Here is a 27171-nt window from a genome sequence, read left to right on the forward strand (position 1 = left end):
GAAAGTTCATAGCAATACAGGCATACCTCAAGAAACAAGAAAAAAGTCAAATAAATAACCTAACTCTACACCTAAAGCAACTAGAAAAGGAAGAAATGAAGAACCCCAGGGTTAGTAGAAGGAAAGAAATCTTAAAAATTAGAGCAGAAATAAGTGCAAAAGAAATAAAAGAGACCATAGCAAAAATCAACAAAGCCAAAAGCTGGTTCTTTGAAAGGATAAATAAAATTGACAAACCATTAGCCAGACTCATCAAGAAACAAAGGGAGAAAAATCAAATCAATAAAATTAGAAATGAAAATGGAGAGATCACAACAGACAACACAGATACAAAGAATCATAAGAGACTACTATCAACAATTATATGCCAACAAAATGGACAACGTGAAAAAAATGGACATATTCTTAGAAAAGTACAACTTTCCAAAACTGGACCAGGAAGAAATAGAAAATCTTAACAGACCCATCACAAGCACGGAAATTGAAACTGTAATCAAAAATCTTCCAGCAAACAAAAGCCCAGGTCCAGATGGCTTCACAGCTGAATTCTACCAAAAATTTAGAGAAGAGCTAACACCTATCCTACTCAAACACTTCCAGAAAATTGCAGAGGAAGGTAAACTTCCAAACTCATTCTATGAGGCCACCATCACCCTAATACCAAAACCTGACAAAGATCCCACAAAAAAAGAAAACTACAGGCCAATACCACTGATGAACATAGATGTAAAAATCAATAACAAAATTCTAGCAATCAGAATCCAACAACACATTAAAAAGATCATACACCATGACCAAGTGGGCTTTATCCCAGGGATGCAAGGATTCTTCAATATCTGCAAATCAATCAATGTAATATACCACATTAACAAATTGGAAAATAAAAACCATATGATTATCTCAATAGATGCAGAGAAAGCCTTTGACAAAATTCAACATCCATTTATGATAAAAACTCTCCAGAAAGCAGGAATAGAAGGAACATACCTCAACATAATAAAAGCTATATATAACAAACCCACAGCAAACATTATCCTCAATGGTGAAAAATTGAAAGCCTTTCCTCTAAAGTCAGGAACAAGACAAGGGTGCCCACTTTCACCATTACTATTCAACATAGTTTTGGAAGTTTTGGCCACAGCAATCAGAGAAGAAAAAGAAATAAAAGGAATCCAAATTGGAAAAGAAGAAGTAAAACTCTCACTATTTGCAGATGACATGATCCTCTACACAGAAAACCCTAAAGACTCCACCAGAAAATTACTAGAACTAATCAATGATTAGTCAATACTAATCAATGATTATAGTAAAGTTGCAGGATATAAAATCAACACACAGAAACCCCTTGCATTCCTATACACTAATAATGAGAAAACAGAAAGAGAAATTAAGGAAACAATTCCATTCACCATTGCAATGGAAAGAATAAAATACTTAGGAATGTATCTACCTAAAGAAACTAAAGACCTATATATAGAAAACTATAAAACACTGGTGAAAGAAACCAAAGAGGACACTAATAGATGGAGCAATATACCATGTTTATGGATTGGAAGAATCAATATAGTGAAAATGAGTATACTACCCAAAGCAATCTAGAGATTCAATGCAATCCCTATCAAGCTACCAACAATATTCTTCACAGAGCTAGAACAAATAATTTCACAATTTGTATGGAAATACAAAAAACCTCGAATAGCCAAAGCTATCTTGAGAAAGAAGAATGGAACTGGAGGAATCAACCTACCTGACTTCAGGCTCTACTACAAAGCCACAGTCATCAAGACAGTATGGTACTGGCACAAAGACAGAAATATAGATCAATGGAGCAAAATAGAAAGCCCAGAGATAAATCCACACACATATGGACACCTTATCTTTGACAAAGGAGGCAAGAATATACAATGGATTAAAGACAATCTCTTTAACAAGTGGTGCTGGGAAAACTGGTCAAAAACTGGTCAACCACTTGTAAAAGAATGAAACTAGAACACTTTCTAACACCATGCACAAAAATAAACTCAAAATGGATTAAAGATCTAAACATAAGACCAGAAACTATAAAACTCCTAGAGGAGAACATAGGCAAAACACTCTCTGACATACATCACAGCAGGATCCTCTATGACCCACCTCCCAGAATATTGGAAATAAAAGCAAAAATAAACAAATGGGATCTAATTAAACTTAAAAGCTTCTGCACAACAAAGGAAACTATTAGCAAGGTGAAAAGACAGCCTTCAGAATTGGAGAAAATAATAGCAAATGAAGCAACTGACAAACAACTAATCTCAAAAATATACAAGCAACTCCTACAGCTCAATTCCAGAAAAATAAATGACCCAATCAAAAAATGGGCCAAAGAACTAAATAGACAGTTCTCCAAAGAAGACATACAGATGGCTAACAAACACATGAAAAGATGCTCAACATCACTCATTATCAGAGAAATGCAAATCAAAACCACTATGAGGTACCATTTCATGCCAGTCAGAATGGCTGTGATCCAAAAGTCTACAAGCAATAAATGCTGGAGAGGGTGTGGAGAAAAGGGAACCCTCTTACACTGTTGGTGGGAATGCAAACTAGTATAGCCACTATGGAGAACAGTGTGGAGATTCCTTAAAAAACTGGAAATAGAACTGCCTTATGATCCAGCAATCCCACTGCTGGGCATACACACTGAGGAAACCAGAAGGGAAAGAGACACGTGTACCCCAGTGTTCATCGCAGCACTGTTTATAATAGCCAGGACATGGAAGCAACCTAGATGTCCATCAGCAGATGAATGGATAAGAAAGCTGTGGTACATATACACAATGCAGTATTACTCAGCCATTAAAAAGAATACATTTGAATCCGTTCTAATGAGGTGGATGAAACTGGAGCCTATTATACAGAGTGAAGTAAGCCAGAAAGAAAAACACCAATACAGTATACTAACGCATATATATGGAATTTAGAAAGATGGTAACAATAACCTTGTATACGAGACAGCAAAAGAGACACTGATGTATAGAAGAGTCTTATGGACTCTATGGGAGAGGGAGAGGGTGGGAAGATTTGGGAGAATGACATTGAAACATGTATAATATCATGTATGAAATGAGTTGCCAGTCCAGGTTCGATGCACGATACTGGATGCTTGGGGCTGGTGCACTGGGACGACCCAGAGGGATGGTATGGGGAGGGAGGAGGGAGGAGGGTTCAGGATGGGGAACACATGTATACCTGTGGAGGATTCATTTCAATATTTGGCAAACCAATACAATATTGTAAAGTTTAAAAATAAAAAAATTTAAAAAAAAGGAAATGCCTGGAAGCCTCATCCACCCACAGGTAAAACGACTGGAGGACAAACAACTTACCTGTGACTTCATCATCTTCCCCAGTTCTGGAAAATCTGCTCTCTCTGTGACTTCTCTCTGTCCTGATACTCTGAACATCTGGTCAAAGATAGGAATGCACCCCAAGTCCTGAGGCCTCTTCTTTCTTATCTCACACAAGTCTTGATCCTGAGACCCATGGCCTAGAGTTGCAATGGGAATCTTATTTGAGATGATGTCATTCATTTGGGGACCTCAATCTTGGTTCTCTATAACTGGGAACTCAGACAGGCTATTTGCTAGCGCTAAGGAACAAGATGGAGAGTGAGCTACTGGCACATGTCAATCGAGCCAACCACAGCCAGGCCAGGCCTGCAGCACACTTTGTGCTCTGCAGCCCAGCTCCCACCTGGGAATGCCTGACGGGAGCCACCTGCCTTGTTGGTTCAACCAAAGGCTCCAGGGGAGCCTAACACTTGAAACCATTCTGCAGGGGCAGCAATAAAGTCTGGAAAGACAGTCCTGGCTCACTGACCCTGCAGCATCTTTTCCCGAGGGCACTTAAATGAAATGCCTGGCACTGGTGCTACAGAATAAAATGCAACTCACTTCCAGGCAAGATAGGGGACAGGAAAGAGCTTTTAGATCAAGATGGAGAAGCATCCTGGGGTGCTGGCCCTCTACTCCAAAATCAGTCTTGGAGCCAAAGGAAAGCATAGATCAGAGGAACTAAAAGAAATGGCCAAAAGAAGGTATGAGACCTCAGGGGAGACAGGCCTTGGGGAAGCTGACACTTGGGTGTGGGTTTGCAGCTGATCCACAGGGTTACAACCCAGAGTAGACACCACAAGAAGAGAGGCCTAAAGGAACCTTTACCATCCTTTCTTTCTGACCTCACGCTCAGGCAAACACTGCCTGCTCCTCCCTCAGAAACCAGCACAACAGCCCAGGCCATGGGCTCCCAAGGGGTGACAGGAGACAGATCAAAATCTCTGCTGAGTTTAGGCATCACAGAACTGGCAAGGCTCCCAGCTGCCTTCAGGCACATTTGCATCTCCCACCTTCCCATGTACCCTAGAGAAACTGCTCCACAGCCTGCTTCTTTCTAAGGTCTCTGGTCCCTGCTCAGAAGAGCTGCTTGCAGAGGGGGTGATATGGGGCTATCCAATGGTTCTGAGGTCAACACTGCTGGCCCTGGGGCCCCTTCCCTCCCCTCTGCTTCCAAGGCCTGGTCTCAGCCCTTCTCTAATACAATTACTGGAGCAGGAGAGTAGACAGATAACACCTTTAGGGTGATCCAGCTCAGAGCCTGTAAGGGTGAACAAAAAGAAAAAGACCCCTCAGATCCCTATTTCAAGAGCATTTACTGTAGAAAACGTGTAATTACAAAATCTTTCTCTGCCCCTTTGGGATGTACGTAAATCTTTTCTAAAACTAAGTTTAATAACTCATCAGTGTCTTTCTTATGGACCTAGGAGGTGTCTCTGAAATCATCCAGGTAGACACATCCCTATCTCCTGGTCTCTGGGAGGATAGCAGCCTGACTGGCCTGACTGTGGCACCCAGGTCCAAGCTGGAAAATTAACTCCCATCATAAAGACATGAGAAGTGTATTTTTCCTTTGGGTGAAAGCAAGTAGCTAAAACAGTAGCCATTCCAACTATCAGGTAAGTTTAGGATGAACTGTGTGTGACAGATGATCCCTTAAGACTGTGTTGCAGGTCTGTCTAGCAGGTTGTACCTGCATGGCTACAGAAAAGAACACCATCTCTTCCTGTCTCTTGCAATATTTTTAGCAGATTGTCTAAAGTGGACATCACATTCTGGTTTAATTTTTATTCAATAATAAAACTATTCTTTCTCTTCTATTTTTGTGGAGAAGTTTTCTGGATTGGTTTGCTAAACTGTATCCACAAAGAATCAAATAACCACATAAATAAATACAACTACTACTTTAAAAACTTTTTAAAAGATCACAAACTGTAAAACAGAGATCACCTTAGGCAGAATTATCGGAATAGATGGACCAACAGTTAAGATCAGCATGATCACAAATAAAATACTACATCTTCATGCACACAAATACTTACACTTTCAATTTCTCCACCACTCATGAGCCAGGTCACTGACATCAGCCAGACACCGGATCAGAGCCAAGGACGCCACAGGAGCGGGGTCACACAGGGATGTGATTTCCTTCATGAGGGTACACCTGAAAGGAAGTGTCCAAAAACACAGTTCCTGGTAAACCTGGGGACACGAGGGACAAACTCTGTCTCCTTACTGAGATCTGTCCAGTGCTGTGGTCCAAACCTGTGGTCTGGAGGTCTGGGAGGATGGGGAACATCTCTGGGCGCCCCCTGAGATGTTCGTGTTCCTGGCTTGGTCCCCACAGGCTAACAGGCTGCAAGGAAGACCAGATGTGATGGACAATCAATGGACACTTTTCCAGAAAGTAAACTGAGAAAGAAGAGAACATAATTCCTACAGGAGATCCAGAGCAGGAGCCTGTTGTTCTATTAAGAATGGCGGGAAGGGGAAGGAGGCATCCTGAGTGTCCCAGTTGAAGAGAGAGAGATGTGTGGACTCATCCTTCACAAGTGAGGGCAGAAAGTTATGCCTGGGTGTCAACACACTGCCAGGTTTTGCTCCAGGGCCACTAACAAGAGTGGAAAGAACATTGGCCCCTTTGAGGTCCTTCCTGCCACCCTCAGGGTTGGGCTGAGGGCTGGAATCAGACAAAGGAAGTCTGCTTTCATCACCACCTGCTTAGGAGCCCCAAACTGCTCAGTCGGCAAGGGAAAGAGAAAGGAAACCCAGGAACACTGCTCAATGCCGGCCAGACCACAAACCAGCTCCCAGCATCGTCGATCGAGGGCCTTGAGAGATCAAGAGAAGACACAGGCCAGGGAGGGAGGGCAGGTCCCAGTGTGGACCAGGTACAGAGAGGACCTGCAGTGAGTCAAGAACCAGCGAGGCTGGAAAGACAGACTGGATTTTGAATTTTGACTGAAACAGTGGTAGAGGGCAGAACAAGGGCATCCAGGGCAGGAAGAACTCCTACTGGTGGGAAGGGAGAGTAATGCCATGGGTTCTGCCCACATGTGGGTGCAACGGACACAAAGATCAATGTCCCCCAGTGAGACTGGACTCTCCTCAGTCCAGTGTGAAAAGCGTGGTGCTTGAGAACAGGTCTCTCAAGAAAAACTTCCTTTGAGAGCAGAGAGTGACACCCAAGGGAAAAGCACCTCCTCCTGGGACACGCAGGGAGCTCTTTGGGGCTCCTGGGCAAGGGAATGTCCCAGTGGTCTAGGAGGCTGAGGGAAGAGAATCCAGAGTCAATGCTTTCCAAACCTGGGCTCCTTGAGATGCAGGCCCACCTGCCCTGGAAGCATCTATCTCATCTGGACCCCTTTTGGGTTGATGCACAGGAGCCCTCCTGCAGCTTCTCTGGAAAAGGGGACGTGCTGACTGTACTAACACACAAAACAGTCACTCTGTTTCTCCCCCAGGATCCAACATACTCCTGCACTCTGTTCTCACATCCACATCAGATCTCTCTCACTCACACACTCATGCTCACACTCTCTCTCTCACACACACACACACACCCCAGTGCATACACACACACTCACAGTCTCATTTATGGCTCAGGAAAGCAACAATTTGTTAAGGGTCTCTTACTACTGGGCCCTGCTCTGGACACATGGGAGAGACCACAAAATAAGACAGATGATCCCTGCCCTCTCAGGGCGGATACAAACATCAAAAAAATTTCTGACTGTCAGAGAGCTCAGAAGAAACTTCAAATGTGACAGACAAGTGGGTACATGGAGGATACTCCTTGGAGATGACTCTTAGCTGAGCCCTGAGGAGGTGGAGCCCCCTTTGGAAGGCCATAGGCCAACCACACCCATGTAGGTGCATCAGACACAAGTGGGAGGATTCAGAGTCAATGGGGTCACTGAGAATTCTTAAGAAAACATTCAAGTAAAAGGAGCCATCACTCACCAACAAGGCCACACAGGTGCTGGATGAGAGGGGCTAAAGAACAAAAGACAACATAGTTATTGAACAGAGGTCACGACCTGAGAGTCTTGCCCACACATGATCCATCCAAACCCCAAAACACCACGCTCACAGGCCCTGCAATCACCAACACCCACAGCCCCTAAAACACACGTTCCAAAGACCACCTCAATCACACTAACTGACCACCTGAGAATTCCCCAGCCCCAATAACTGAACACAAACCACTGACCCTCACGTGTCCACCATCCCTCCAGGGTGTCTGGGCCATCAGTTAGACACACTGTGGGTCCCCAACACTCTTCTTGCAAAGCTCCCAATCACCAACAACCAGTGACAAAACCAATCCACAGAAGTATGTGAATCAATGAATCCCAAAGTCTCTCACCACAGCTTAATCCCCAATCAGACAGTACAGAACCGTTTGCTCCTGGTCACAGCAGGCTCTCCCTCACTCAGCCCTGCGCATAGCCACAGGTATCCCAACAGACCCCTTAGTTGACTACAATCCCAGAGCCCCTTACCTCCGATTCCCACAGGTTTCTCAGTGTCACCAAGAAACCCCATCACTGGCTCCTCCAAATCCCACTCAAAAATCTCCAGGCTCCTCGTTGACTAGAAACTGTCACTGGAATCTCACATGCTGAGTCCCAAAGGACACCTGCAGACCTCCCATCACTCCCTTCTATGGGTACCCACCCACTCACCTTCACAGGTGCAGGCTTGCTAAATCCCATCACCACCTACCACCTAAACTAGCCCCCGTCACTAACCCCCCCAGTGGTCCCCAGCCCCTCATCACATAGGGTTGCCAGCCACTCACCTCCTTGATATCCACTCTCTAGTCCACCCTGTGCTCACCCACCACTTGCTGATATCCCCACAGCTCATCACTCTGCAAGGGCCTCCAGAGCCATACAAACACCAACACCCCCAGCCCCTCCAACAATGCCAAATACCATCCCCGTTTTCCACTCACTCATAACCCCCAACAGGCCACCTATCAACTTAAGCGCAGACCCCCAACACTGATACACAGCCCCCAACCTGACATCTCGGTCACCAGATCCCCAAACACAGACCCAGACCACTCACCAGCCCGGGCCACCCTAGTCACTCCCCTCCACTAAAAAAGCTACCACTAAACTGTCAGGCCAAAACAAATACAGGGCTTCCCTGGGGGTCCAGTCGTTAAAGAGTCTGCCTTGCAATTTAGGGGACACCAGCTCAATGCCTGGTCAGGGAAGATCCCACATGCCTCAGGGCAACTAAGCCCACACACCACAACTAATGAAGCATGTGCTCTAGAGCCCAGGCTCCACAACAAGACAAGCCACACAAGGAAAAGCCTGAGCACAACTGAAGAGCAGCTCCCACTTGCCACAACTAGAGAAAGCCTGCATGCAGCAACGAAGACCCAGCACAGCCAAAATAAATAAGTGAATCTTTTAAAAAATGCAGACTTGGCAAAGAAATATTTCACTCCAAGAATTTATTATCATGGGTGGTGCAGGGTGCTGAAGTAGGGAAAACGCTGTGGCCCTAAGAGGTAGAAGCATTTCGGCAAGGTGTCAGGATGCCGGATCAAAGGGCAGGGTGACCAGATGGCAGATGACAGGACATTTCACCAGAGGCTGGCCATTTCTCAATGGGCGGGCGGCCGGGGGTGGTGGGGTGGGGTGTCAGGGCTGTAAGGCTGCTCAAGCTGCAGTGCACCAAAGTTCAGGAAACTGTGGGAAGAAGAGAAGCTGAACCAAAGAAGTTTGGTTAATAACTGCTTTGATGTGTGAGGACAAACAGTTCAGCTAATCATTGATGAGGTAAAGGATGAGAGGAGTTGGTATCATATTTATCCATGGCCTTGTCACAGGTAAACAAGAGAGTCCTGTGAGGGGAACAGGGTTCTTTGCAAGAAGGTGTTTCCTTGAACCCTGGGAAGGGGAAGACTTCTTAACCTTCCTGTTTTCCAGGAGCACAGGGAACAAAGTCTAACACTGCAGCAACCAAAAGGCCTGTCAACGAAATCCTCAGTTCAACCACTCGGAGCCCTCTCAACGCTGCCCAAACAGACTCCCCTCAAGGGCCTTATCATTCATCCCTTTGGGTCCAGTCCCCAATCCAAGGCACCCAAATCATGGATCACTAGAGCCTTAACTATTCCTACAAACCCTCAATCCACTTCCCCAGTGCACAGTGACACCAAGCAGCCCTTCATTCACTCCAGAGGGTGACCTCTGGGCTCCCTCTCTCCCAGCGCCTGCTGTCGCCGCCCCGGCTCCCCGCCTCCAAAAAAAAAATCCTTCCCTCCACTGGTTTCACAACAATTCATCCCTTCCTAACCCCAAATTATTGATTTCCACAGACATTCCAATATCTCAACCCTCAAGTGACCCCCAAATTAATCAGCTTCATGGTCTGCTTCACAGTCCCTTCATCGCCCACCACCACCGGAGGCCTCTCCCGGACCCCCAAATCTCCCTCCAGACTCCCACACCACCGACACTTACACCCAACCCTACAGACCCCAGTCCTCCAAACCTTGCCCCTCATCCCGCTCCCTCCCGCTCCGCTCTGCTCTGCCACCTCTAGCCCTTACCCCGCGCCGCCCCGCCCCCTATGCCGCCCTATGCCCCTCCCCCACAGCCTCACCCGCAACGTACCCCCGCACCTGCACCGGAATCGAAGCCTGCGCAGCAGGAAAATCCTTCCGAGCCTCCCCCAGTTCCCGGCTCCGGAGCTGGTTCGTACACACGCCGGCGTCGCCCCAGGCCGGTCCGCGCCGGGGTCATCACACGGCCCCAGTCGGACGCAGAGGCCACAAGCAGCCCACAGCCCCGTCCCCGCCCCAGCCCCAGCCCCCCACAACCTTACCCCTCTGGTCTACAGAACCGAGGCGGACGCGGCTGGGCCTCGGCAGTGTCCACGCAGAACTACATTTCCCAGAGTCCCACTCGCTTTAGAACTACATTTCCCAGAGGGGCTTGCGGCGCGCCCCCCTGAGGGACAGGTGTGCTCTTTCCTGTTGCAAAACGCTTTGTGGCTGAGCTGTAAGGTACAGGGGGCGCTTCCTTCATAATCTGCACACAGTCCTTTTCATTTTTGATCATGCGTAAGTGTTAAGACGCTTCAGTCATGTCTGACTCTTTGTGACCCCATGGTCTTTAGCCTACCGGGCTCCTTCGTCCATGGAATTCTCCAGGCAAGAACACTGGAGTGGGTTGCCATTTCTTTCTCCAATGCATGAAAGTGAAAAGGGAAAGTGAAGTCGCTCAGTTGTGTCCGGCTCTTGGCGACCCCATGGACCGCAGCCTACCAGGCTCCTCCGTCCATGGGATTTTCCAGGCAAGAGTACTGGAGTGGGTTGCCATTGCCTTCTCCATTGGTTGCTTTAGGTGCAGTTAATCTTCAGTTCCAGGGTACATTTGTTCCCATTTCTTTGAGGCCAATTCTCAGCACTGTGGCAACAGGACCCATTATGTTGTGGGTACAGTCTGGTCATCATGTAGTTAACTTTTTCACCCTGGTGTTTTTCGTATCTATAAGACTGCTCCCGGGATATGATTCAGAATATTATCTATAGCCCTTGAGAAAGAACTGAAGGTCCTTGACTATGCTTAATGACTATATTATTATTATTTGATCTCCTTTGACTGTTTTCCTTTGTTTCTGCATTTCTCATTTCTCCAATTAAACTTATTCTTTGACTAAAGTTTTCCACAGACAAAAGGCAGGCAGAGGACATGGTGGGTAAGGACTCTAGGGTCCTGTTCCATTTCAAAACCACAGAAAGAGAATGGAAGATCAGGGAAGCTGAGACTGAGAAGAAATTGTTATAAAAAAGACAATTTTTAAATGGAGAAATAATTTTTCTAAGCATATTCCATATAAATCAATGAACAAATTCAATATCTAAAATGATCTGTTTCCAAGATTGGGAATAAAATAAATAGGAGTACTTTTCTACCCAAAGCTTAGAACTTAAGTAGAAAAAAAAAATTAGACATGCAAGGAGGAAACAAAGAATGACGTGCTATAAAGGCCATAAGAATAATTTACATGGTTCAGATTACAAGTCCTACTGCAGTTCATAAATATGGTGAGATCAAAATTCACTGGGACAGACAAGAATGAATTTTGAGGCTTTGCAATATGACTTGAGCATTGAAAATGTCACACAGTGCTTTCTCATGCTGTGACTGTCCCAGGATGAATTCATGTATCAGGGGAATCAGTAATTCTAGAAATAGAGGACCTAAGAAATTTTATTTTTGCCTTCCTTACATCCATTCCTTTTCTTCTGATAATTTATCTCAATTTCTCTTTAGGAAACAAGCTTTCTCCTATGCTTGATCTATGTGGTTTCAGTGGAGCTCCAGACAAGGAAGTATTGGTTTTATACAATAAGCCAAGTGCTAGATCATTGGTCATTGTGACTCTTGTTCAGGGAAAGGAGACTGACTCTGTGAGAGTCAATCCCCATATATTTTCCAGAACTATTATGAAAGAAGTGTCAGTTTTCCTCTGCTACTTCATGAGGAAAGTTTGACTGAAAATGAGGCCAACCAGAAAGAATGGAGAAAGGGAGAAAGTAGTGTAATGCTGATTGAAGTTTTGAGTCAAGTCATTCCTGAAGCCTACTGCCTGTTCCTTTCAGTTATTATATAAGAGCTATAATTTATTTTATAATTTACACATTATATTGGAGAAGGAAATGGCAACCCACTCCAGAATCTTGCCTGGAAAATCCCATGGACAGAGGAGTCTGGTGGGTTACAGTCCATGGGGTCGCAGAGAGTCAGATCCGACTGAGCGATATATAATACCTATGTTATATACATTTATGATATCTTCCCAGGTGGTGAGGGGGAAAGAAAGTACATTTATATACATTACATATACGTTTATATATTATATATATACATTTATATATGAGAGCTAATACATTTTCTCTATTAGTTTAAGCTAATCTGAGCTATATTTCTGGCATTTGCATCCAAACGAATCTTAAAAATGTTAATGCATTAATTAAGCATGGTTTTTCTGATCTCACAGAGACAACAGTGAGTGGTGGTTTGAACCAGAATCTTAGTTCCCTGCTTCCCTTAGTTCCCAGTTCAAGAAATGAACCTGGGGTAGCTGGGGTGAAAACCAGGAATTCTAACCACCAGAGGCTAGATTTGAAGCTTCTCTGGCTCTTGTCCCTGTTGAAAAACAAGTGTTTCAGGGAGACAAAAACTTGAAAACAGGCACAAATTTATTATTAGGGACACAGCATAACATGTGAGAGAGCACACAGAGAAGCATTTTATTTATTTAAGACAAAAACAGGGCAGAAACATGCACCCAGAGAAGAGGGCGGGCATCCTGCTTAACAAGGAGTGTGCCATCCGAGGGTGGTTCTTCTGGGTCTTTGTTTTTCTCTGGCCAATTATCTCGCTTCTTTCTCCCCATCTGACCTGGACCAGAGCTCTCCCCAATTTGCATGTACATCTTTTGGCCTATTATGGGATAGCACCCCCTTCCTTTTTGACCCCTGAGGAGCCTTTCTGTGCATGCGCGGTCAGGGCAGGTCTCCTTGATCTCAAAAGTGATAGACGTGGTCGTCTTATCTATTTTCTTCAGCAGAGTTCGGCTCCTGCCTTAAACTGTTTGCTTTTTAGTGTCAAGGAAAACAAAACTTCAATTTACTCATCTTGACAAATTCCAATTGCTCAGCCCTGTAGCCCATCTACCTTGTACTTCATTTCCAGCATCAATTCCCATGCCAATTAAAACAAATGACAACAAAAACCTAAGCTAAATCGCTGAAAAATACAGAAACAAATAGGTATGCATTTATTCATTGTTGTAGCTTTACTTCCTTTTTGCATGCAGTTGCCCTGATCACTGTCCCTAATCTTCTATGAATAGAATGGTTATCTCTGTGTTGTATTCTATCATACCTTACACACTCTAATGTTCTCCTTAGTTTCCTCTTTGCTATACACTGTCATTAATTATTCTTACAGCTATCTATTTCTGTCACACACTTTCCCAAGACTTCCTGCCATTTCATTATAAACCAATATCAATCCTAGGACCTCGTCCCTAAAAATAGTTCTGCACTGTTTTAAGGCAGTAGCAGTTTTATATTATAACAAAAGGTTCAGAATTATGAATAAGGGGAATTAATCCAATTCCCCTTAGAATTAGACTAAGGTCTAATATGGTAAGATCTCAAAAGACAGTAGGATTAGGGATTATTCATTTAAATTTACTTAAATGACATAAAATGACAATTCAAATGGGAGAACAGCCTAAGAAAGATCTTAAGTGCTGAGTTTCCTTCCATCAGAGAACAGGGCATAGAGCATTAGGGATTTGTTAAGAATACAGTTTGTTTGGGAATTTTATGAGATCATAATAGCGACTGAGCAGTTCTGGGTTCAGATAGAAAGGCAAGATTAAATTGAAGGTAAGTGGAATAAAAGAGCTCAGGATTTGGATTTCTAGTGATGTAGACATTTACAGTACATTGCATTTTCACTTCAATTCAGTTCAAAGTATTTTCTAATTTTCCTGTGATTTCTTCTTTGAGTTAGCAATTACTTGAAACTGTGTTTTTTCATTTCCAAAAACCTGGGGACTTCCTACATTTTTCTAGGGTTTATTTCTAATTTAGTTCTACCATTGTCAGAAAATATACTTTTAATGGGTCAGTCTTTTCAAATTTATTGAGATTTATTTTGTGATCCAACATAGGACTATCTTGGAGAATGCCCCATGTGCATGTAAAAGTTATGTATATTTAATATCTTTAGTTACAGTGTTCTATATATGTCAGTTACTTTGAGTGGATTCACAGTATTATTTCACTTTTTTTCTGTCCTTGCTAATTTTGGATAATTTTTTTTCTTTTATCTTTACTATTTCCTCTGCTTTGCCTTTTTTAGGTTTACCTTGTTTGGGGTTTTTTTTAATATATATATTTATTTATTTTGCCTGCTCTAGGTTTTCATTGTTGTGTGGGGCTTTCTCTAGTTGTGGTTCACAGGTTTCTCATTACACTAGCTTCTCTTGTTGCAGAGCACGGGCTGTAGGTGCCTGGGCTTCAGCAGTTTCCCCAAGTGGTGGCAGGAGTTGCTGCTCACCTCCTTTGGCGTGCAGGCTCAATAGTTCTGGCACCTGGGCTTATTTGCCCCGAGGGATGTGGGCTCTTCCTGAAACCAGGGATCTAACCTATGTCCCCTGCATTGCAAGGCAGATTCTTAACCACTGGACCACTAGGGAAGCCCTAGGCTTACTTTGTTCTTTAGCTTTTTGAGAATTCAATTCTTATTGTTTTGTTTTTACTGTTATAACTACTATAATTACTTATGCTATGCTATGCTTAGTCACTCAGTTGTGTCCAACTCTTTGCAATCCCATAGACCATAATCCACCAGACTCCTCTGGCCATGGGATTCTCTAGGCAAGAATACTGGAGTGGATTGCCATTTCCTACTCCATATAATTACTTAAGATTATGAAATCTCCTGTCATCATTGCTCGTAGTTTCTCCCACAAATTAATGCATAGTGTTGTCTACAGTTTTGTATTTCCCTATTTGCTGTCAGTTGAAGATAAGACTTTTTAAAAACAATTTTTTTTCAGACAGAAAGACCTTTTTAAATTATGCTTTCAATTTATAGTTAATATTGCCTAGCATATCAGTAAACAAAGGATATTGCAGCCTTCAAGCCATCACATTACAGCTACCTGACTGTGAGCCTTGAGGGGGTCTCAGGATGAGAAAACACAGACTACTGGCCCCAGATAGCTGAGGTGCATATCAAAGGAATGATTTCAGTGAGCACAGATTATTGTATCTTCCCATAGATGGAAAAGCAGTAAATCCCTTAACTTGAGCTATCTAGTTTTCTTTAATCAATAGTCTTTTGATGTTCCAACGACTAGATCTTTGTTGCAAAAACTCCTACCTATCCTGACTTCCCCTTGCCTCTTCAGAGCAGTCCCCTCTCAGAGTTATCTGAGCTGCTGTGTCCCAGGCTTAAGTCCTCAGTTTTGCCCACAGAATCAAACAGAACACTAACTTTCAGGTTGTGCATTTTTTTCCAGTTGACTATTGTTTGCTCTGTCTTAGACAACCGCACGTTTGTGTGTCCCAATATTGATGTACTTCTACTTCTCATCTACTATACTTTCTCCTCTATAAAGTTGGTAACTATTATTTCGTGCACTGATATTCAGTATAACACTGATATACTATTTTATAACCCTGTGCACTGCGCCTCATAGTCTCACACGGTGTCGTTCTCTGCTGTGCCTTCCTCTACGAACTCTACCTGGTTTGGCCTCAAGACCGAACCACCGGCCACTGTCCAGACGCTAGCTCTTCTCTGAGCAGCGGAGGAAACGACCTATACCGACTCTCTTAGAGCCCGCCCACCTTTCCCATGAGGCCTCGCCCGTCTATCCAGGTCCTCTTCCTGCACAGAGGATTCTGGGAGATGTAGTTTTCTGCCCGCCGCTGGTCGTCACGTGACGTACTTCCGCCTGCGCCGCCCTGCGGCTGTGAAGGAGTACGCGCTTAACGGGCTGTATCCGTCAGGGCTTCTGTGCTCAGGGGCGGGGCGGGGGCGTTCTGTTACAGAGACTGCGGAGCTAGCTGAGACGCGAAGTTATCCTGGCCCAGAAACGTCCTGTGCGAAACAGGATCTTGACCAGCTGAGCCCCCACGGTCGATCCCGGCGTAGAAGCAGCCAGCCCGGCCTCGGTCCCTCCTGCATCAGAGCTACAGAGCGGTACAAACTCATTGTCCAAGTTCCCTCTGCCCGGGCCCGGAAGCCCCTTCCCTAAGAGGGACTCAGCCCCGGAGGGGCAGGTGCCTGGTGCCCGCGGACCCCCTCTTGGTGGGCGGGGTGGGACCAGCAGGGATATCCTCAGAGTTCGGTTCTCTCCTCCGCAGCCTGCACGAAACAGCCCGGGATGGCCACCAGGTTCCCTACAGCTTCGTGTTCGGTAAGTAGGGACTTTTTCACTTAAGAAAGCTGACTCGGCCGTGAGGGCGGACCTCTTCATCCCTTCACGGTCACACCAGGGCCTGAACTCACATATTCCCCGCCATCCCCCTGAGTCTCCAGAAACGTTCCTTGTCTTCTGGCACTTGGTGTCCGGTGCCCTGTCCGTGGGCAGTTACTCTGCTTTGTTGTCTACAGCGGACCCTGAATTCTGAGGGCAGTGAGGGCCCTTGTGAAGGAAATGATCCTCTATCGTTTCAGGTTTTCCACACACAAGTATAGAGTTGTCTTCGCGTCCAGATTTCAGGGCATCAGCAGGGAAATTATCTCCTTTTTGTTCATTAGCTTGTTCAGATGTTTGTATACTGAGTACCCTCGTGAGCTGGATCCAGAGATTGATGCTGGCAGTGCAAAGAAATCACGTACGTTTCTTGTTTTAGAGGAGCTGTGGTCTGGCGCACAGAGTCGTTGGGCAGGATGGCGGGGAAGGAGTTTAAGGATTCAAAGCGGGAAGGAGCAGTGTTGTGAGAGGAGAGAGCCAGTGGACCCTCTGGACCGTGCAGGTGGTTGGAGGACTGAACCAGAGGGAGACTTAACAGCGAATGCTGAAATCCTGAGCTGTTGGTACACCGGTGATGTGTCCGGTCTTGAGAACACTGTTGGAAGAAGTATCCAGGGACAGAGTGTATGTAGCTTTTTTTATTTTTCCCTTTCCTTCTTTTAAGATTTATTTATCTTTGCCTGTGGCTGGGGGTGGTGGCGGCGGGGGTAGGTCTTCCTTGCTGCTCCGGCTTTCTCTAGTTGCAGTGAGTGGGGGCTACTCTCTAGTTGCAGCGTCTGGGCTTCTCATTGCGGTGACTTCTCTTGTGGTGCACAGGCTCTGGGGCAAGCGGGCTTCAGTAGTTGCAACATGTGCGCTTAATAGTTATGGTCCCTGGTCTCTAGAGCAGGGGCTCAGTAGTTGAGGTGCAAGGGATTAGTTGCCCCGAGGCATGTGGGATCTTCCTGGACCAGGAATCAAATCCATGTCCTCTACAGTGGCAGGTGGATTCTTTACCACTAGACCTCAGAGTGTAGCTTTGTAGGTATTTTAATATGTGGTGCCTACAGTTGAGTCTGTAGCTCAGGTGGGAGTTTTCAACTAACATGTACCGATTAAAGGCACCTATGTTAGTGCCTTTAACAATAGGAGTTATAGGTATAGGAGTAGAGCACCAAAAAGGACCAAATAGAGGCCTCAGGACAATGACAAGGGCTGCATTAAAGAGGGGCTGGGGTGCAGGAGAGGTGAGAGAACATTTGGAGAGTGGTTTTTCCCCTACAAACTTGAGAAAAGAGAACTTCTTAGAAGCCATGATGTGAAATTCCTTGAAAGTATTTCATAAGGCCAAAAGGTGCTTCTTGGATTTCAGAATTTATAGGTCTAAAGCACTTTTTCCAGAGCAAACAGAATACCGGGTGTGCTACAGATATTCACCTCCTAAGAGGTGAAGGAATTGCATTAGGCTGTGGACAGCAGGATGTAAAGAAGTGATTAGTAATAGTATAGGTGGTGGTGGTTGTTCAGTCACTCAGTCATTTCTGACTGTTTGCGACCCCATGAATTACAGCACACGAAGCTTCCCTGTCCTTCACTATCTCCCAGAATTTGCTCAAATTCATGTCCGTGGAGTCTGTGATGCCATCCGACCATCTCATCCTCTGTCACCCCCTTCTCCTGCCCTCAGTCTTTCCCAGCATCAGGGTCTTTTCCAGTGAGTCGGCTTTTCACATCAGGTGGCCAAAGTATTGGAGCTTCAGCTTCAGCATCAGTCAGTCTTTCCAGTGAATATGCAGGGTTGATTTCCTTTAGGAGTGTAGGTGGCACTAATGGTAAAGAACCTGAGTGCCAACGCAAGAGACAAAAGAGATGCAGGTTTGATCCCTGGGTCTGGAAGATCCCCTGGAAAAGGAAATGGCAACCCTTGCCAGTATTCTTGCCTGGAAAATCCCATGGACAGGAGCCTGGTGGGCCAGAGACCATGGGGTCAGAATGAGTCAGACATGACTGAAGCGACTTAGCACATGGACAGCAGGATGTAAAGAAGCAATTAGTAATAGTACAGTAATAGTATTTTTTTTAGGTGATCAAGTATGACAGGAAGGGTTTTGGTGTCAGGGGGAAAGGATTTCATTAAGGTGGCCTGAGGGATACAGTTAACCTCAAAAACCAATTAACTTTTTGTCTTTAAACAATAATTATACAGAAAGTACAATGAGAGAATGTATTTGCAATAGCAATTAAGAAATATAAAATAAATGAACATTATAAGTGTACTGCTGCTGCTAAGTCGCTTCAGTCATGTCCAGCTCTGTGCGACCCCATAGACGGCAGCCCACCAGGCTTCGCCTTCCTTGGGATTCTCCAGGCAAGAACACTGGAGTGGGTTGCCATTTCTTTCTCCAATGCATGAAAGTGAAAAGTGAAAGTGAAGTCGCTCAGTCGTGTCCGGCTCTTGGCGACCCCATGGACTGCAGCCTACCAGGCTCCTCCGTCCATGGGATTTTCCAGGCAAGAGTACTGGAGTAGGTTGCCATTGCCTTCTCCATTATAAGTGTACAGGACCTATTAATAAAGAAGACTTTACAATTATTGAATAACATTAATAGACACCACTCTTGGCCTAGGCACTTTGTGTGTGTGACGTCATTAAAGTCTCAGGGCCCTTTGAGGCAAGTATGTCCCCATTGTACAGCTGAGGAAACTGGTGAGGCTGCCCACAGTCCCAAACTAGTAAGGGAAATGAGACGAGGGTGGCAGAGCTAAGATGCAGACCCACGCAGAGTGTCTTCAGAGTCAGTGCTCTTATTGCCCTTAGGACCTAAGAGACTTTGACAAATGTAAACCGTATTTCCTTATTTTTGAGTGCATGTATTTAGCAAACATTTATTGACTCTTATGCCAGGTAATTTTCTAGGGTGTGTAGGGATGAACAAGATTAACAGGGCCCATAACCCCATGGAGGGTGTGGGAGGTGGTAAGACATATCAGAGGAACATCATGAACAAAACTGTGGGTGTTTGTGCACATGAGAGTGGCTGGGTGGCTACTTGTCTTGGGGCAGCATTTAAGCAGAATCTGATTGACAACTTGATGATCATGGGCAGATGAAGGCACAGAACATGACGCATTCCAGGCTTTGGAGGCAGCTAAGTTGGTGGCCTTGCCGTGAGAACCAGCAGATGCATTGTGTAGTGGAAAGAAGGCATATGGCCAGAATGGGGAGCATGTGAGAGCAGGGCTAGCTTGTGAAGGGCCCTTTAAGTGTGCAAACGATCATCTGGAGAGCCCAAGGAGTTTATTGTATTTTATGTTTTATTTTGAAATGATTTCAAAACTAAAGAAGTGGCAAAAGTAGAATAAAATAACCTCCTGTATTATATTAAAAAAAAAAAACACTCTTCACTCAGATTCCCCCATTGTTATTTTGCCAAGTTAGCTCTGTTATTCTTTCTTTACTTGTGTATGAGTGTGTTTGTGTATGTGAATTGATATAAAAAGAACCACAGAGACTGAAGTTCAATGTTACTTTCTACCAGAGTGGGTTTCCCCTTTGCTTTGTTGTACAGATGGGGAGTGACTGATCATTTCATCTAAACAGGCATCAAGCTGGTTTGGGACTGGATTGCTGCTTTAGTTGAATCACCTTGTTTTCAAGGGTGTGCTGATCGCAGGCTCCTTCCTCGCGTACTTTGTGCCCTTGGTGCCTCGAAACCATGGGAGAATCAGTCTGCCTTTCCTGCTCAGTTCCTGCACTGACCACGCTCAGCAAACACTTGGTGGGAAGAGCCTGCTGTCCAGGGTGGGCACCGCAGGGTCTACTGGTTTCTTTTTCTCTTGGTGTCATCCTCTGTCTCAGCTGAGCCCACCCTGCCTATTCTCAGGCTGGACAAATGCCCTCAGCGAAGTAAACAGCCAGAGCACTCTTAGCTTATCTCGGAAGAGCTCTCCCCTCTTTGGAATTTGGCTCATTTAGTTCTCCTTTCATCCGTGGGTCTCGATGTTCATGGATTGTAATTTACCATTAATTTTCTAGTTGTAGCAGCTATAGTCCAAATGTATAATTTTATTTATCGTGAATGAGTATTAGAAAATACTTACCATTAGATGAAATAAAATGCAATATCTTCGTATTTTGATAATACATTGAAATTATAAATTAATTTGTTGAGATATTTATACCATATTGAATCTATATATCATAAATGTTACTCAATTACTCAGGTCCTTGTAAACTCAGGTTTCTTTTTTCTTTTTTAAAAAAATATGAATATATTTGAAATATAGTTGATACACCATATTATGGTATTTTCAGATGTACTACATAGTGATTTGACATTTGCATACATTATAAAATGATCTCCGCCCCAAGTCTAGTAATCTGTCCCCATATGATATTATTGACCATATTCTTTATGCTGAATCCCCATGGCTAATTTGTTCTATAACTAGAGATTTGTACCTCTTAATCCCCTTCACCTGTTTCACCATCCTTCCACCTCTGGCGACCACCTTTTTGGTATCTGTATTTATGTGTCTGGTTTTGTTCTGTTTATTTGTTCATTTAATCTTTTAGATTCCACATGTAAGGTCATATGGTATTTGTATTTCTGTCTGATTTATTTCACTTAGCATAATACCTTCTAGTTCTAGCCATGTTGTTACAGATGGCAAGATTATGGGTTTTCTTTTAATGGATGAGTAATATTCTAGTATGTGTGTGTGTCTGTGTGTTGTATGTTTATCTATTCATCTGTCAGTAGATACATTGCTTCCTGTATCTGGGCTATTGTGTTTTCTTTTTTTATTTTTTAATTGATGGATAATTGCTTTACAGAATTTTGTCGTTTTCTGTCAAACCTCAACATAAATCAACCCCCTGCCTCTTGAACCACCCTCCCATTTCCCTCCCCATCCCACCATTCTAGATTGATACAGAGCCTCTGTTTGAGTTTCCTGAGACATATAGCAAATTCCTGTTGGCTATCTATTTTATATATGGTGATGTAAGTTTCCATGTTACTGTCTCCATACACACCCTCTCCTTACCTCTCCCCATGTCCATAAGTCTATTTTCTATGTCTGTTTCTCCATTGCTGCCCTACAAATAAATTCTTCAGTACCATCTTTCTGCTGCTGCTGCTAAGTCGCTTCAGTCATGTCCGACTCTGTGCGACCCCATAGACGGCAGTCCACTAGGCTCCTCTGTCCCTGGGATTCTCCAGGCAAGAATACTGGAGTGGGTTGCCATTTCCTTCTCCAACGCATGAAAGTGAAAAGTGAAAGTGAAGTCGCTCAGTCGTGTCTGACTCTTAGCGACCCCATGGACTGGAGCCTACCAGGCTCCTCCATCCATGGGATTTTCCAGGCAAGAGTACTGGAGTGGGGTACCATCTTTCTAGATTCCATATTTATGCATTAGTATATGATATTTATCTTTCTCTTTCTGACTTACTTCACTCTGTACAATAGGCTCTATGTTCATCCACCTCATTAGAACTGATTCAAACACATTCCTTTTTATGGCCAAGTAATATTCCATTGTGTTTTTGTACCACAACTTCATCCATTCATCTGTCGATGGACATCTAAGTTGCTTCCATGTTCTAGCTATTATAAATAGTGCTGCAGTGAACCATGGGATACAAGTGTCCTTTTCAATTTTGGTTTCCTCAGGGTATATGCCTAGGAGTGGGATTGCTGGGTCATATGGTGGTTTTATTCTTAGTTTTCTGAGAAATCTCCATACCATCTTCCGTAATGGCTGTATCAATTTACATTACCACCAACAGTGCAGAATGGTTCCCTTTACCCCACACCCTCTCCAGCATTTGTTGTTTGTAGACTTTCTAATGAGGGCCATTCTGACCAGGGTGAGATGATATCTCATTGTAGTTTTGATTTGCACTTCTCTGATGATGAGCGATGTTGAGCATCTTTTCATGTGTTTGTTAAGCATCTGCATATCTTCTTTGGAGAAATATCTGTTTAGGTCTTTTCCCCACTTTTTGATTGGGTTGTTTTTCTGGCATTGAGTTGTACGAGCTGCTTATGTATTTTGGAAATTAATCCTTTGTCAGTTGTTTCATTTACTATTATTGTCTCCCATTGTGAGGGTTGCCTTTTCACCTTGCTTAGAGTTTCTTTTGCTGTGCAAAAGCTTTTAAGTTTAATCAGGTCCCACTTGTTTACTTTTGTTTTTATTTCCATTACTCTAAGAGGCAGGTCATAGAAGATCTTGCCTTGATTTATGTCATCAAGTGTTCTGTCTATGTTTTCCTCTAAGAGTTTTATATTTTCTGGTCTTACATTTAGGTCTTTAATCCATTTTGAGTTTATCTTTGTGTATGGTGTTAAGAAGTGTTCTAATTTCATTCTTTTACATGTAACTGTCCAGTTTTCCAAGCACCTTTTATTGAAGAGGCTTTCTTTGCCCCATTGTATATTCTTGCCTCCTTTGTCAAAAATAAGGTACCCATAGGTGCAAGGGTTTATTTCTGGGCTTTCTATCTTGTTCCATTGGTCTATATTTCTGTTTTTGTGGCAGTACCTTATTGTCTTGATGACTATAGCTTTGTAGTATAGTGTGAAGTCAAGAAGCTTGATTCCTCCACCTCCATTCTTCTTTCTCAAGACTGCTTTGACTATTCAGGGTCTTTTGTATTTCCAAATGAATTGTGACATTTTTTGTTCTGCTGCTGCTGCTGCTAAGTCGCTTCAGTCGTGTCCGACTCTGTGGGACCCCATGGACTGCAGCCTACCAGGCTTCTCCGTCCATGGGATTCTCCAGGCAAGAACACTGGAGTGGGTTGCCATTTCCTTCTCCAGTGCATGAAAGTGGAAAGTGAAAGTGAAGTCGCTCAGTCCTGTCTGACTCTTAGCAACCCCATGGACTTCAGCCTACCAGGCCCTCCATCCATGGGATTTTCCGGGCAACAGTACTGGAGTGGGGTGCCATTGCCTTCTCCCTTTTTGTTCTAGTTCTGTGAAAAATACCGTTGGTGATTTGATAGAGATCTCATTGAATCTGTAGATTGCATTCAGTAGTATAGTCATTTTCACAATATTGATTTTTCCTACCCAGAATATCTCTCCATCTGTTTTCTGTTTATGTCATCTTTCTTGCTTTCTTTCATTAGTGTCTTATAATTTTCTGTGTACAGTTCTTTTGTCTCCTTAGGTAAGTTTATTCTTAGATATTTAATTATTTTTGTTGCAGTGGTGAATGGGATTGAGTCCTCAATTTCTCTTTCTGATTTTTCATTGTTAGTATATAGGAATGCAAATGATTTATCTGTATTGATTTTGTATCCTACAACTTTGCTAAATTCACTGATTAGCTCTAGTAGTTTTCTGATAGTCTCTTTCAGGTTTTCTATGTGCAGTATCATGTCATCTGCAAACAGTGAAAGGTTTACTTCTTCTTTTCCGATCTAGATTTCTTTTATTTCTTTTTCTTCTTTGACTGCTGTAGCTAGGACTTCCAAAACTATGTTGAATAATAGCAGTGAAAGTAGACACCCATGTCTTGCTCCTGATCTTAGGGTGAATGCTTTCAGTTTTTCACCATTTAAAATAATGTCTGCTGTGAGCTTATCATATTTGGACTTTACTATGTTGAGGTAAGTTCTTTCTGTGCCCATTGTTTTGGAGAATTTTAATCATCAATGGGTGCTGAATTTTGTTAAAGGCTTTTTTTACATCTGTTGAAATTATTGTATGGTTTTTATCCTTCAGTTTGTTAATATGGTGTATCACATTGATTGGTATGCATGTATTGAAGAATTCTTGCATCCCTGGAATAAACCCAGCTTGATCATGGTGTGTGAGCTTTTTAATGTGTTGTTGAATTCTGTTTGCTAAAATTTTGTTGAGGATTTTTCATGTGTTCATCAGTGATATTGGCCTGTAGTTTTCTTTTTTTGTGTTGTCTTTGTTTGGTTTTGGTATCCGGGTGATGGCCTTGTTGAATGAGTTTGGAAGTGTTCCTTCCTCTGCAATTTTTTGAAAGAGTTTCAGAAGGACTGGCATTAGCTCTACTCTAAATGTTTGATAGAATTCTCCTGTGAAGCCATCTCCTGTGGGCTTTTGTTTTTTGGGAGATTTTTTATTGCAGTTTCAATTTCAGTGCTTGTAATTGAGTTGTTCATAATTTCTGTTTCTTCCTGGTTCAGTGTTGGAAGATTGAACGTTTCTAAGAATCTGTCCATTTCTTCCAGGTTATCCATTTTATTGCCATAAAGTTGTTCATAATAGTCTCTTATAATCTTTTGTATTTTTCTGTTGTCTATTGTAACCTCTCCTTTTTCATTTCTAATTTTGTTGATTTGATTCTTCTCTCTATTTTTTCTAGATAAGTCTGGCTAAGGGTTTGTCAATTTTGTTTATCTTCTCAAAGAGCCAGCTTTTAGTTTTATTAATCTTTACTATTGTTTCTTTCACTTCTTTTTCATTTATTTCTGCTTGGATCTTAATGATTTCTTTCCTTCTACTGATTTTTGGGGGTTTTTTTGTTCTTTTTCAAGTTGTTTTAGGTATAAAGTTAGGTTGTCTATTCAATGTTTTTCTTGTTTCTTGAGGTTGGATTGTATTGATATAAACTTCCCTCTTAGAACTGCCTTTGCTGCATCCCATAGGTTTTAAGTTGTCATGTTTTCATTGTCATTTGTTTCTAGGAATTTTTTTATTTGCTCTTAGATTTCTTCAGTAACCTGTTCATTAATTAGAAGCATATTGTTTAATCTCCATGTGCTTGTGTTTTTTACAGTTTTTTTCTTGTAATTGATATCTAGTCTCATAGCATTGTGGCCAGAAAAGATGTTTGATATGATTTCAATTTTCTTAAATTTACTGAGGTTTGATTTGTGACCCAAGGTGTGGTCTATCCTGGAGAATGTTCCACGTGCACTTGAAAAGAAGGTGTATTTTTCTGCATTTGGATGGAATGTCCTGAAGATAATGAGATCCATCTCATCTAATGTATCATTTTAAGACTTGTGTTTCCTTATTAATATTCTGTTTTGATGATCTGTCCATTGGTGTTAAAGTCTCCTACTATTATTGTGTTACTGTCAATTTCTCCTTTTATGTCTGTTAGTGTTTGTCTTATGTATTGAGGTGCTCCTATGTTGGGTACATAGATATTTACAATTGTTATGTCTTCCTCTTGGATTGATCCTTTGATTATTATATAGTGACCTTCCTTATCTCTTGTAATCTTCTTTATTTTAAGGTCTACTTTGTCTGATATGAGGATTGCTACTCCAGCTTTCTTTTGCTTCCCATTTGCATGGAATATATTTTTCCATCCTCTCACTTTCAGTCTGTATGTGTTTTGAGGTCTGAAGTGGGTTTCTTGTAGGCAGCATATATATGGATTTTGTTTTTGTATCCATTCAGCTAGTCTGTCTTTTGTTGGAGCATTTAATCCATTAATGTTTAAAGTAATTACTGATATATATGTTACTACTTCCATTTTCTAATTGTTTGGGGTTGATTTTGTAGATCTTTTTTCTTCTGTTGTATTTCTTGACTGTATAAGTCCATTTAACATTTGTTGTAAAGCTGGTTTTGTGGCCCTGAATTCTCTTTAACTTTTGCTTGTCTGAAAAGCTTTTGATTTCTCCATCAATTTTGAATGAGATACTTGCCAGGTAGAGTAATCTTGGTTGTAGACTTTTCCTTTTCAGTACGTTAAATATATGCTGCCATTCCCTTCTGGCTGGCAGAGTTTCTGCTGAAAGATCAGCTGTTAAACGTATGGGGTTTCCTTTGTATGTTACTTGTTGCTTTTCCCTTGCTGCTTTTAATATTCTTTCTTTGTGTTTAATCTTTGTTAGTTTGATTAGTATGTGTCTTGGCATGTTTCTCCTTGGGTGTGTTCTGTATGGAACTCTTTGCACCTCTTAGATTCGATTGACTATTTCCTTTTCCATCTTGGAGAAATTTTCAGCTATAATTTCTTTAAAAATTTTCTCACGCATTTTCTTTTTCTCTTCTTCTGGGAGCCCTATAATTCAAATGTTGGTGTGTATGATATTGTCCCAGAGATCTCTGAGACTGTCTTCAACTCTTTACATTCTTTTTACTTTATTCTGCTCTTCAGAAGTTATTTCCACCATTTTATCTTCCAGCTCACTGATTCATTCTTCTGCTTCAGATATTCTGCTATTGATTCCTTCTAGAGTATTTTTAATTACCGTAATTGTGTTGTTTTTCTCTGTATGTTTATTCTTTAATTCTTCTAGGTCTTTGTTAATTGTTTCTTGCATTTTCTCAATTCTGTGTTCGAGGGTTTTGATAATCTTTACTATCATTATTCCAAATTCTTTTTCAGGTAGTTTTCCTATTTCCTCTTCATTTATTTGAACTTCTGTGTTTCTAGTTTGTTCCTTTATTTGTGTAGTACTTCTCTGCCTTTTCATTGTGTTTTGTTTTTTTTTTTTAACTTATTGTGTTTGAGGTCTCCTTTTTCCAGGCTTCAAGGTTGAATTCTTTCTTCCTTTTGGTTTCTGCCCTCCTAAGTTTGGTCCAGTGGTTTGTGTAAGCTTTGTGTAGGTTGAGATTTGTGCAGAGGGCGAGTGAGGTGGTACTCCTGTCTGCTGATGATTGGGTTTGTATTTTTGTCTTGTTTGTTTGGATGAGGCATCCTGCATGGGGTGCTACTGGTGTTTGGGTGATGCCAGGTCTTGTATTCAAGTGGTTTCCTTTGTGTGAGTCCTCACTATTTGATACTCCCTAGAGTTAGGAGTTCTCTGGTAGTCTAGGATCTTGGAGT

At 42.8% G+C, this 27171-nt stretch overlaps 2 protein-coding genes across 14 annotated transcripts in view; one reads left to right on the forward strand and one right to left on the reverse strand.

Moving 5' to 3' along the window:
- ZNF605 (zinc finger protein 605) overlaps nucleotides 1-10300 on the reverse strand; it is a 32310-nt gene extending 22010 nt beyond the window's left edge. The window contains exons 1-5 of one of the 10 annotated variants that reach the window (XM_010813852.4): nucleotides 10016-10105; nucleotides 7338-7370; nucleotides 5417-5538; nucleotides 4612-4635; nucleotides 3369-3529 (exon numbers count right to left, since the gene is read on the reverse strand). In XM_010813852.4, the coding sequence (XP_010812154.2) occupies nucleotides 3369-3446 (78 nt within the window). In that variant the 5' untranslated portion in view covers nucleotides 3447-3529; nucleotides 4612-4635; nucleotides 5417-5538; nucleotides 7338-7370; nucleotides 10016-10105. Of the gene's footprint in view, nucleotides 1-3368; nucleotides 4636-5416; nucleotides 5539-7337; nucleotides 7371-7879; nucleotides 9104-10015; nucleotides 10115-10226 lie in introns of those variants that run through there. The other 9 variants (XM_059876286.1, XM_010813850.4, XM_015475447.3 and 6 more) reach the window with 9 other exon arrangements.
- ZNF26 (zinc finger protein 26) overlaps nucleotides 10045-27171 on the forward strand; it is a 29874-nt gene continuing 12747 nt past the window's right edge. The window contains exons 1-4 of one of the 4 annotated variants that reach the window (XM_059876287.1): nucleotides 10401-10464; nucleotides 15988-16138; nucleotides 16303-16355; nucleotides 16795-17039. In XM_059876287.1, the coding sequence (XP_059732270.1) occupies nucleotides 10461-10464; nucleotides 15988-16138; nucleotides 16303-16355; nucleotides 16795-17039 (453 nt within the window). In that variant the 5' untranslated portion in view covers nucleotides 10401-10460. Of the gene's footprint in view, nucleotides 10465-15987; nucleotides 16139-16234; nucleotides 16356-16794; nucleotides 17040-27171 lie in introns of those variants that run through there. The other 3 variants (XM_024977630.2, XM_024977629.2, XM_059876288.1) reach the window with 3 other exon arrangements.

The sequence above is a fragment of the Bos taurus genome, chromosome 17, assembly GCF_002263795.3.
Source record: "Bos taurus isolate L1 Dominette 01449 registration number 42190680 breed Hereford chromosome 17, ARS-UCD2.0, whole genome shotgun sequence".
NCBI classification, from domain to species: Eukaryota; Metazoa; Chordata; class Mammalia; order Artiodactyla; family Bovidae; genus Bos; species Bos taurus.